Source organism: Carassius auratus, chromosome 14, assembly GCF_003368295.1.
Source record: "Carassius auratus strain Wakin chromosome 14, ASM336829v1, whole genome shotgun sequence".
Classification (NCBI taxonomy): domain Eukaryota; kingdom Metazoa; phylum Chordata; class Actinopteri; order Cypriniformes; family Cyprinidae; genus Carassius; species Carassius auratus.
Window position 1 is genome coordinate 8,909,737 of NC_039256.1, and position 12,392 is coordinate 8,922,128.

The following is a 12,392-nucleotide window of genomic DNA, read 5'->3' on the forward strand; positions in this document are numbered from 1 at the left end:
GCGCTCCTCCCGAATCTTCATTGATAATTACATAACACTGCTTTACTAGGTTAAGCGATTGCAAAACATGCAAGCTTCAAAGTCCGTCTCTTTAAATGACAGAGTTCTGTGTGAGGGTTAGTGACACTGAATGTCCAGTGTGAGCAGAGATCAATGGATCTGTAAAGAATCTCGTCAGATCTATTGCTGTAGTTTATAATGTCTGACTCTGAATAAAAGAGGGAGAGGCAAAAGTGAGGAAAATTCCACCCTTTTCTTTATTAGACACTAGCAACATCAGAGTGTACATAACAGCCTGCAGACTTCAACACGTCAATCACAAGAATTTTTTTTTTTACAATTTTCATGAAAAAAAAATCATATTTAATAAGCTGCATTTTTAATTTGTAGATTTTTTTCTTCAAGATGCAGTGAAATATTTTAGTTCTCGCAAATCTCTGCTTGAAGCCTCCCCCCCCCCCAGTTATGAATAATACACCAAAATCTAAATGACTAAATAGTAAAGAAAACATACATGTTAAAAAAGTCAATTTCCCCCCGTCATTTATAACCACTTTTTAAAACCCGAAAAACAAGTGTGAGGACGGAGGAGAAAGAGAATGTAGAAACACTTTAAGAAAACACTCCAAACTCTAGAGGCAGGTATGATTTTTCTAGACCAAATAAGTTATCATTAACAATAAATGGCATTTAAAAACACCTTTAGTGTGGCGTCCTCACAGAAACAATCGCTGCAGATCTACAGGGTGCTCAGCATTTAGCTTAATCTTGTGCTAAAAAACCTGTGCTGATACTTATAAAACCATTGATAAAAATATTTCTCTGTGAACGATATGCCTTGGAGACTGGACAATGACACAACACTAGGAGTGATGAGGAGCTGTGATGACAGTGTTGATGGGAGGCAATAGTGCTACTCAGATTCTGCTTCCTTCGCATGTTTTTGAGTCTTTGTGACCTGAGGATGGGTTTAGAGGAAGAAATCATCAAGAGATACAAAGAACATCCTAGTGTAACAGCATTTCAATGATTTTATTCCCAAAATGAAAGTAAAATGTGTTTATTAAAAAGTTTTCTGTAAAGTCTAAAGTCTAAGAGATTATAACACACCGTGTTGGTCTTGTCCTCTCAGTTCTCTGAGTGGTTTTCCTCGCTGGCTGCAGACTCACAGCTCTCCTTGGCCTTCACCTTGCTCTTTTTATCCTCTTTTTTGACATTGGCAGCTTTGTCTTTCTAAAGAGGAAGTGAATCATTGGTATCAACGCATTAGACAGAATATACATGTATAAACTCACAACAATAGTACTTTAAATGCTGTAGCACAGAAACTATTCATTTATTGTACATGGTGTATGTTTATATATGCCTATTGTGATTTAGCCTGTGAATATGCTCCAAAGTAGTATTGTCTATGGGGATAAATTGACTAAGTAACTAACATTGTTCTAACATAATAGTTTATTGCTGGTTTGTTAGGAATCTGGTAGTATTTACCTTAGCTGTCTTTTTTGGTTTGGGTTCAGCCTTCACATAAGCTGGTCTCTATGAAGAAAAAACACAGATGAGAGGTGAAACACACACACACGCACACACACACACACACAATCTGAAAATGGCAACATACTCACAGCTGATAACCGTGCAGATCTCCTCTGAGGCTGAAAATGGGACACATATAAGTTACAAGCACAAAACTACACATCAATGGGAAATATTTCAATAAACAATTAACCTAACAAAGTTTCCAAGTGACATTTTAAGTTTACATGAAAATATTTTACCTCATCCTTGCCATCCCTGTCTGCTTTCTGTGAATAAAAACATATGTTTATATAGTCAAATCAAAAATTAAATCACACACCAGATTTTTTTTTTTTTTTTTACCAGTGGGTAAAAGTTCAGGACACTATATTTTATTTATGACAATAAAGTGAACTGTGAAATATCACACCCAAAACTACCAATAACATTTGGGATGAAAGAAATAAGAAAGAAAATCCAGATATAAAATCAGTAAAGGACCCCAGTGGTCTGTCGGAGTTAGTCTCAGAGCCAAGCCCAGGATGTAGCGCTGCGCGAGGAGCATCTGTCGGCACATTAGCGCCATTACAGCTCTCTGCTCACAAGAACAAAGACTATACAATAATAACACCATCTTATTGTCCATATCAGTCTGTTCTCAATCAGTTAAGTCTTTAACATTGCAAAGGTCATTTTCAGCATTAGTGGGTGGTTCGTGGCTGGTTTGGTTAGAGTTTCTTCATGCACAGTACGGCTGACTCCATTAGCAATGGAAGCCAGCAAAACAAACTTGAGCGCGCAATCACACACACGGTGCAAAAATCGGAAATATGCGGCGCGGACTTCACGGTGTAATAATATAAATAATATTTTAGTAAATAATATGAGCGTATGCAGATATATATATTTTGCAATGCCGTGAATAAACATGGATATGACTATCAGGTCCGAACAACGCCTCCCTGATGCAGAAGTGTGTGTGTGTGAGAGAGAGAGAGATAGCATGCGTAACGTTACCTTTCTTTTAGGCATGTTTGATTCCTAAAGAGACTGTGAAACACAAAGGTAAAACAGCTGCTTTAGAAGAAAACTCCGCATATACGTGCTCTGCTCAGCAGTAAACACGGAGGAACATTACAGAAAGTGACTGAACGGGTTAAGGGTCGTGGCTTAAGCTTGACTGACGCCTCGATCGACCAATCAGCGCTGAGAACTGAGAGCCAAACACGAAGAACCGGTATTTATGATAAATGTCGACAGAAATGTTAAGGAAAGAGATGTTGACTGAGAGATTCATTAATCTACAACGTATGCGTGCGTTTTTATTATTTTAGTTTTAACGAGGAAAACAGGAATCTGTAATCTTTTTTTTTCTTTTTTCTTTTCTCTTTGCAATTCCAGTGCCTTTTAGGTACGGGGTGATTTATTTCTGCGAGTTCTGTACTCAAGATGGCGCCCTGGAATCGACTCGGGTTTTGGGGTTTGTTTTGCAAGCCAGATTATTAAACCAAAAAAAAAAAAAAAAACAGAAGAGCAGGGCCCCCCAAACGCGCGCGAGCATGTAACAAGCATTGTTCATGAACTGTTACTTTGTCGCGTCGCTCGCTCGGTGTTACAAAATAACATGAAGGTTAGAACTGCAACATTATTCTCTGGAAACAATTTATACACAGATGCACACAAGTGTTCCAGAGTTATAGATTTTAAAGGGCGCACGTGAAACTAAAACTCAAATATTACACCGTTTACATAACACTGAGTGAACGATCTTAATCACGATTCACACTGAGATAATAACGCGACTGTCGATAAAAAGTGTTTAGTCTGTCTGTGCTGCAGCAGGAAGAGAAGAGGCGGGGAGTGACGGGTCTGACCGAGAGAGAGAGAGAGAGAGAGAGAGAGAGAGAGAGAGAGACACTCTCATCGGGACTCAGCTGATGTGGAGGCTGTTCATCGCTGTTATTGAGCTCGAACGCGTCTGAGGAATCTGTCATCATGGTGATTAAAGTTTACATCGCGTCATCCTCCGGATCTACATCGGTAAGAACTTCAGATGCTCGCGAATATGCGACTGTAGACAGACATTCCTCGAGAAAATCTAACGCAGTTAGGACATCAACATTTATTGTTACCACAGAAAAGTCTTTCTATATGAATATAGAAAGAAACAATAAAAGAAAAGGCCACACTCACTGTCAGTTGAAACCTTTTTTTTTTCTTTCTTTTTTTGTGAAGTTTTATGATGTGTTGGTGACGCGTAACAAAATTACCACAGTTTGTTTTTAGTGAAGTGACAACAAAACTGTGGCACTAAATATATGACATTTTGGCGGAAATTATGGTAATCGCGGAAATAGTTGGCTGTAGATAAATAAAGTATTCTTATTTCACTTTTTCCTAATGTTATTCTTATTATAAGTAGTTTGAAAACATCATCAAATGTAAATTCAGCACTGAATATACTGCTAGACCACAGTAGTCTTTTGTTCTCATGCAAATGTGACAGAGAAAACAGTCACTACAAACCCTAAATATGGTGCTGAAGTTGACAGTTAATGTAACCACTTCCTCTGACATCCGTGCGCTGGAAATAAACACTTCTGCTCAGGACTTCTCCAGAACAACAGTAGATGTGTTTAACTGGACTGTAACTGCACGAGGACGGACTCAGAGTGACCACACCAGTTTAGATGAGCAGGCCTGAGTTTATTTGCATCCTAACTGTTGAAGAGTGAAGTAACAGTATTAAGAGGTATATCTAGAGGGAGCTCTTCCTCCAGAAGCTGGTTTGGCTCGAACTCTTCCTAATTTGGTGAGTTAGAGAACACTGTTGTGCTCCAGATACTGTAAGTTATGTAACTCTGGAACGACACTAGTCCTGACTAGTACATAGTTCAGCCACCAGCGGACTTCTTCTGACATGACAATGCAAAGTCCTTACTCCAACTTCTTTCAGTGTTGACACTGTTTACATGTTAAGGGACAAGAAACCAATGTTTCTGAGATGTTTCATCAGCTGAACAAGCAGCATGTTGGCAAACAACAGTACAATCGCACCGTACTTCTCGTTTTCATTCCTGTCTAAAATGAAACATGGTGCTTTCCTGTCTGTTAGTAGAGACCCTAAAATGTCTGATAATGGAGACATAGAAGATACACCCATTTGTTGGTGTGTTTCCAAAAACAGGGTTGCGAAATATTGCTTTTTCCAGCAGATGGACCTATTCAGGCTGATTTGTGGAGCATAAGAATCCTGTTGTAGTGGAGCGACTGGAGGTGTGTGTGATTCCCGCTCATCAGGGACAGGTGTCTCCTCAGTGTTGTGTTTGTTTGTGTCTGAGCACATGGTTCTGTCTCTGTATGCTGTGTGTTAAATTAGTCCCACCTCCCGTCACCACACCCCCTTGTTTAGCTCTGGTCTTCTCCTTGTTTCTCTAAATGTGTTCCTCATGTGCTTTCCTCTCTATTTATTGTTCTCTCTGTCCTCTTGTGTTTGCTGGTTTGTTTTAACTGAGTGTGTGTGTTGTGCTACTATCAGCCTCTCGAAGTCAAGTTTCCTCTTTGCTATTTCTTTAGTTTCTTCTTGTTTGAGTTTAGCTCTTTGATTTGGCTGTTTTTCAAATCATCTTTAGTTTCCTTTGTATTTATCTCTTAGTAGTCTTTCATTTTGTTTTGTGTTTTTTAGTCTTTTAGTTTAGTTAACTTTTTCCTTTCATTATTCGTCTTGTTACTTTAATTTTTATCAGTTCTCGACTTGGTTTTCTGCTTCAGGTTTCTTGTTCCCAGTGTTTATCAAGTAACAGATCTTCATCTGGTCCTGGCTTCTTCTCTGCAGTTGTCTGATCTGTTGTCATCCAAGGCTGGTTCCTGCAGTGTTCCTTCACTGACCCATCACTCTTTCCTGTATCCCCTGTTTTTGGACTTTCATGTCTTCCATAACCTCTTGTTCCCTGTTTGTTTTGTGAATAAACCCTGTTCCCCTTTTGTTTGCATTTACAGGTGCTGGTCATATAATTACAATATCATTAAACAGTTGATTTTTTTCACTAATTCCATTAAAAAAGTGAAACTTGTATATTATATTCATTCATTACACACAGACTGATATATTTCAAATGTTTATTTCTTTTAATTTTGATGATTATAACTGACAACTAAGGAAAATCCCTCAGAAAATCTCAAAAAATTAGGGTATTGCATAAGACCAATACAAAGAAAGGATTTTTTAAAATCTTGGCCAACTAAAAGGTACAAAAATGAAAAGTATGAGCATGTTCAGCACTCAATACTTAGTTGTGTCTCTTTTGTCTGAATGACTGCAGCAATGCGGCGTGGCATGGAGTGGATCAGTCTGAGGCACTGCTCAGGTGTTATGAGAGCCCAGGTTGCTCTGATAGTGGCCTTCAGCTCTTCTGCATTCTCGGGTCTGGCATATCACATCTTCCTCTTCACAATAACCCATAGATTTTCTATGGGGTTAAGGTCAGGCGAGTTTGCTGGCCAATTAAGAACAGGGATACCGTGGTCCTTAAACCAGGTACTGGTAGCTTTGGCTCTGTGTGCAGGTGCTGAGTCCTGTTGGAAAATGAAATCTGCATCTCCATAAAGTTGGTCAGCAGCAGGAAGCATGAAGTGCTCTAACACTTCCTGGTATATGGCTGTGTTGACCTTTGACCTCAGAAAACACAGTGGACCAACACCAGCAGAAGACATGGCACCCCAAACCATCACTGACTGTGGAAACTTTACACTGGACTCAAGCAACATGGATTGTGTATCTCTCCTCTCTTCCTCCAGACTCTGGGACCCTGATTTCCAAAGGAAATGCTAAATGTACTTTCATCAGAGAAGATAACTGTGGTCCACTCAGCAGCAGTCCAGTCCTGTATGAAGCGAGACGCTTCTGACGCTGTCTGTTGTTCAAGAGTGGCTTGACTCAAGGAATGCGAAGCTGAAACCCATGTCTTGCACACGTCTGTGTGTAGTGGTTCTTGAAGCACTGACTCCAGCTGCAGTCCACTATTTGTGAATCTCCCCCACATTTCTGAATGGGTTTTGTTTCACAATCCTCTCCAGGGTGCGGTGTGGCACCAGGTGTCTTCAACATTGAATCTTTTCACAATATTCTAATTTTCTGAGATACTGAATTTGGGATTTTCCTTAGTTGTCAGTTATAATCATCAAAATTCAAATAAATAAACATTTGAAATATATCAGTCTGTGTGTAATGAATGAATATGATATACAAGTTTCATTTTTTCAATGGAATTAGTGAAATTAATCAACTTTTTGATGATATTCTAATTATATGACCAGCACCTGTAAGTCCAACGGGGTGGATATAAGAACTCAATGATGAGGTGCTTCCCCATGAATCTCTATACGCTTCTGAGTTGTTCATCTAATAGTTCATAATGTTGTTTTTTATATTTCTCACTTGTATTATGGGCAAAAAAAAGAAGATGTGGTTGCACTGCTTAGGCAGTTATATTTGAGTACGCTGAATGGGTAAGAGATCCAAGAAGTTTCTTGGTTCACAGGTCATTCAGCTGAAAGAATCATGTAATATGATACAAAAATGTACAAATATTACCTACACAAAGAGGCAAGAGTATCAAAAAGAGTCAGACTGGAGAGAAAGTAAAAACTTGAACATGGTCAGAACAAATTAGGAACAATTACAAAGATATGCATACAGACGAAACAATATTCATTCTTAATTTTTGTCAACAGAACAACAGGGATCAAATCACAAGCTATCCTGAATGAGCTAATTCACACATCGGATGATTACGTGTCATTCACAAGACAAAATAATGTCTGAATTCTTGTTACCTGTATGTTCCATAACTCTTTTGTGCGTCTGTGATAGTTTTCATGAGTGCCTTGTTTGTCCTCCAGCTCCTGCACATTATTTTCCTGCACAATATCATCTGCATATTTTAACCCTTTAAGAGTTTTTAACACTTTATTGGAAGCCTTCCTCAGAACAATGGTTATGCTCATATCCTAATTTTCTGAAAAGGCTGTAACTGATAAAGTAATTAAAGGGTTAGTACACCCATTTTTGGGTGAAATATCCCTTTAAAGCTGCGGTAGGCAACTTTTGACGCTTTAGCGGTTAATAAACAGAACTGCTTGCGTCTTGCGGAAGAACATTGTAGCCGGAACTACTTCTCTCTGTTTATGTTTATGAAAAATCACAAAGGTACTGGGTTACTCTGCCGCGGTACCCCCGAAGCAATCTAAAATAGTCCGAATATAAACACTTATTATAGGTGCACCCTAGTGATTCAGGACAAGCTAAAAACACGGTTTGGAAAATGGATTCATGGTGTACTCGCTTATTATATACATTTTTCTACATTTTGAACACAAACAAAGTTACGGACCGCAGCTCTGATTGGTTGTTTTTTACCGAGAGCGGATTAATTTCTGCAAATGGCAGTAGGACACTGGGAGGAGCCAGAGGAGCTTGATTTTTACACAGATTATCTCTCTCATATTCTACTGTCAGGACATAATGACAGATTTAATAAATATGTAAAAAATATTTTTTTACAAAAGTTCCCTACAGCACCTTTAATAACGCTTTCACACACAAAACACCCTCTGCTCAAGGGCAGCATAATTAGTCCATTGATTTTAATGTGTGATCTAATCTGATTCCCTCAGATCAAGAAACAGCAGCAGGATGTCAAGGGCTTCTTGGCAGCCAATAAGATCGAGTTTGAGGAATGTGACATCGCAGCTGATGAAACCAATAGGAAGTGGATGCGAGAACACGTCCCTGAGGATTCCCGGCCTGCCACAGGGAACCCTCTGCCTCCTCAGATCTTCAACGAGGACAGATACTGTGGGGTGCGTATTATGTGCTGCCTAGTAGCTCACACAATTTATAAAGCAAGCATTATGGAATATTGGGTAATAATGAAAGCAAAATTAAAAATACATTTTTATGATTAACTTCTTCTGCAGAACAGAAAACTATATATTAGGTGTGTGACGAGACACTTATCACACGAGACGAGACACGAGACTTGGTTCACGAGAACCAGACGAGCTGAGATGTTTAGACTGTTTTTTTTTAATAATGATATATAGGGGAAAATGGTCTGGTTCTGGATAAAATGAGAATCATGTTATATATAGGCCTATACATTTTTAGATCACAATTCTAAAGAAGAAAAAAAAGATTAGAAAACTAAACAAAATAACAATTTACTACTGGTTCTTTCAAAATGTTCATTGCTTAAAAGTCTTTTAAAAAAATATATTCATTGAACAAAATAAAATACAAAAATAAATAAATGAAGGAGTAGGTGTCTGAATTCATAAAGACATGTTTCTCCACTAGAATCTTTTGAATGAACGATCCAATGACACTTTTTTTAAATGTGCAGTTTTTAAAGATCGACATCTTTAAACGATTAATCTTGCAGCTCTAATGTAAACACTGCAAATTGTTTTGCAAGGATATCGTCACGTTCTCGCGAGACCAGTCAGCAGCTTGTAATGATGGTAAATGGACTGGTACAGTATATTTTAAGTTTTCTGAAATGACACTATCACTGTATCTGTGCATTAGGTCCTAAAGTAACAGCAGTCTAATATAAGCCTTGTGCAGTATATGCTTTTTGTTAAAGTGCCTGTATTACACTCATTTACAAGTTACAATACAATGAAATATGTTCAGAAAACACCATATATTTTTCATACTGTATATTTCTGCAGCTGCTCTGTTCCCTCTCTGCCTAAAACACTGGTTTAGTTCCTGTTTTAATCTAATAATATTTGTAAAAGAGAAAATTACACACCGCTTTTGACTGAATAACTTAAGGAGCTTTAATAAGGATCAATGTACAGTACTTTTAATTCAGACAGTGAAGACTATGCTGTTCGTAATAATAAAATAAAATTTACAAAAAATAATTATACTATAATAACTATATGTACCATAAAATTCAGTTAGGCTGAATAAATGATGATAGAATTATATTTTCCAGGTTAACAGATTTGGCCCAAAATATTCCTATTATGAAGTTTTAAAACAGAAATGATTTAGTTTACCCAACACATGAAGCATGAAGTTCTGAGTTTAAACTAATACATGAAAAGCAACCAAACTGAATCTATTTCCATCTGTTTCAATGCGAAGCAAAACACATTTCTGCACAAGTAACTTCCAAACATTTTTAACTGGCATCTGGTGTTTTGACTGATTCAAACAGACTCAAAACCAGACCGTGATATTTAAGCAGTGCTTTCTTTTGCTTCTGTGCTCCAGAACTACGAGGCGTTCTTCTGTGCCCGTGAGGACAATGCTGTGTATGCGTTTCTTGGCTTGACGGCGCCTCCAGGCTCAAAGGTAGGTGTCTGAGGGACAGAAAGGCTCCTTTATTCCCAGCGCATGTGTCCCGTATGCGTCCTCTCTAGGAATGTAGTGCTCATGTCCGTCTGATTAACAAACACTGCTCTAGTCTTTCTGCTGTACTGAACAGCTTCTCACTGCTGACTGGAACTGACTCGATGCATTTCTGTGTTTCTTCACAGGAAGCAGAAGCACTGTCTAAGAAAACGCAGATGTAATCTAGAGAACAGCTGATGAACTTCTGCACTTTCTAATGATTACGTTCTTTTTTTTTCTTTGCATTCATGAAATTATGTGATGTGATGAATGTTATGATTTATTTGTCCTCTCAAAATTCCATCTGATTGATTGAACTGTTCAACCTGAAAAGAAAGCATTTCTTCTGTCGTTCAAATAGACATGAGCAAAGTAGTATTTTACTATTTAAATGTGTCATCAAGGTTTGACGGTTCATCTTTTTTTTCTAATGTTTAAGCATGCAGATTTTGTTATGTTTATGCTTGAATCTTCTTGATTATGTATGCGGTTCAAGTTACATTTAATATGTGCGCATATATTTAGGGTTTCTGTGGGTCTGAATAATTCAGTCTTCCAAAAATGAAAGCCTTAAAAGGTCTTTGGAGCAGAAAGTCTTACATTTATTATCAGAACCTTAAATGTTTCATGCAAAAAAAGTATAATAAAACTTACTGAATGATTAAAAATAATTGACAAATATTATTGAATGTCTTTTTCTTGAATTTTTTCTTGTTTTCCAATACAAATATCTAAACATCTTTTCAAATTTACTTGAGATACAACATGACGATATATATACAGGTGCATCTCAATAAATTAATAAATGTCATGGAGAAGTTAATTTATTTCAGTAATTCAATTCAAATTGTGAAACTCATGTATTAAATACAATCAATGCACACAGACTGAAGTAGTTTAAGTCTTTGGTTCTTTTAATTGTGATGATTTTGGCTCACATTTAACAAAAACCCACCAATTCACTCTCAACAAATTAGAATATGGTGACATGTCAATCAGCTAATCAACTCAAAACACCTGCAAAGGTTTCCTGAGCCTTCAAAACAGTCTCTCAGTTTGTTCACTAGTCAACACAATCACGGGGAAGACTGCTGATCTGACAGTCGTACATAAGACAATCAATGACACCCATCACAACGAGGGTAAGACACAAACATTCATTACCAAAGAAGCTGCTGTTCACAGAGTGCTGTATCCAAGCATGTTAACAGAAAGTTGACTGGAAGGAGAAAGTGTGGAAGAAAAAGATGCACAATCAAGAGAGAACCACAGCCTTATGAGGATTGTCAAGCAAAATTGATTCAAGAATCTGAACAAGGAATGAACTGAGGCTGAGGTCAAGAGCACCACACACAGACGAGTCAAGAGATTTACATCAGAGTGTATTTTCGATCCTTCAACAAATTCTAACTTACCCCCTGTTATCACATGGACTACTTTGATGATGTTTTTCTGACCTTTCTGGACATGGACAGTAGACCGTGCACACAGCTTCAATGGAGGGACTCTCGGACTAAATCTAAAATATCAAACTGTGTTCTGAAGATAAACGGAGGTTTCACGGGTTTTGAACAACATGATGGTGAGTTATTGATAACATAATTATAATTTTTGGGTGAACTATCCCTTTAAGTTTCCACAGCCTGTGATGATTTGGGGGCAATGTCATCTGCTGGTGTTGCTCCATTGTGTTTTTTGAAAACCAAAGTCACTGCACCCGTTTACAAAGAAATTTTGGAGCACTTCATGCCTCCTTCTGCTGACCAGCTTTTTAAAGATGCTGATTTCATTTTCCAGCAGGATTTGGCACCTGCCCACACTGCCAAAAACACCAAAAGTTGGTTAAATGACCATGGTGTTGATCACCAGACCTGAACCCCAGAGAGAATCTATGAGCTATTGTCAAGAGGAAGATGAGAAACAAAAGACCAAACAATGCAGATGAGCTGAAGACCACTGTCAAATAAACCTGGTCTTTCAGACCACCTCAGCAGTGCCACAAACTGATCACCTCCATGCCACGCTGAACTGAGACAGTAATTTAAGCACAAGGAGCCCCTACCAAGTATTGAGTACATGTACAGTAAATGAACATACTTTCCAGAAGGCAAACAATTCACTAAACATTTTTTTTTATTTTTTTTTTATTGGTCTTATGAAGTTGTGAATAGTGATTTGGCGGGTTTTTGTTAAATGTGAGCCAAAATCATCAGAATTAAAAGAACCAAAGACTTAAACCACTTCAGTCTGTGTGCACTGAAGTTATTTAATACATGAGTTTCACAATTTGAATTGAATTACTGAAAAATTAACTTTTCCATGACATTCTAATTTTATTGAAATACACGTGTTTGTGTATAATGACATGGGTATGACACAGGTATTACAAGGAGAGGGTGACTTATGAGGACATAACCCATGTCCCCATTTTTCAAAACACTTATAAATCATACAGAATGAGTTT

General features: G+C 37.8%; 2 protein-coding genes across 2 annotated transcripts; one reads left to right on the top strand and one right to left on the bottom strand.

The window, feature by feature from the left end:
- Positions 1–234: 234 nt before the first annotated feature.
- On the bottom strand, positions 235–2,706 carry hmgn6 (high mobility group nucleosome binding domain 6). Its single transcript, XM_026279777.1, has 6 exons — positions 2,539–2,706; positions 1,782–1,808; positions 1,629–1,658; positions 1,495–1,542; positions 1,111–1,233; positions 235–958 (listed from the first exon to the last, which is right to left on the bottom strand). Exons 1-5 carry the CDS (start codon positions 2,551–2,553, stop codon positions 1,129–1,131), a joined length of 225 nt encoding a protein of 74 aa, XP_026135562.1. The 5' UTR covers positions 2,554–2,706; the 3' UTR covers positions 235–958; positions 1,111–1,128.
- A 352-nt stretch (positions 2,707–3,058) lies between these two features.
- Positions 3,059–10,612, top strand: sh3bgrl (SH3 domain binding glutamate-rich protein like). The gene is made up of 4 exons (XM_026279776.1): positions 3,059–3,561; positions 8,197–8,382; positions 9,809–9,889; positions 10,075–10,612. Exons 1-4 carry the CDS (start codon positions 3,517–3,519, stop codon positions 10,108–10,110), a joined length of 348 nt encoding a protein of 115 aa, XP_026135561.1. The 5' UTR covers positions 3,059–3,516; the 3' UTR covers positions 10,111–10,612.
- The last annotated feature ends 1,780 nt before the right edge of the window (positions 10,613–12,392 follow it).

Excerpts from the sequence above, each read along its gene's own strand:
- hmgn6 (XM_026279777.1), bottom strand. Across the intron at positions 1,659-1,781 it reads ACAGGGATGGCAAGGATGAG|CCTCAGAGGAGATCTGCACG; the intron begins GTAAAATATTTT and ends TCCCATTTTCAG. Across the intron at positions 1,234-1,494 it reads AACCAAAAAAGACAGCTAAG|AAAGACAAAGCTGCCAATGT; the intron begins GTAAATACTACC and ends CTTCCTCTTTAG.
- sh3bgrl (XM_026279776.1), top strand. The coding sequence starts at position 3,517 with ATGGTGATTAAAGTTTACATCGCGTCATCCTCCGGATCTACATCG. Across the intron at positions 3,562-8,196 it reads CATCCTCCGGATCTACATCG|ATCAAGAAACAGCAGCAGGA; the intron begins GTAAGAACTTCA and ends TGATTCCCTCAG. Across the intron at positions 9,890-10,074 it reads CGGCGCCTCCAGGCTCAAAG|GAAGCAGAAGCACTGTCTAA; the intron begins GTAGGTGTCTGA and ends GTTTCTTCACAG.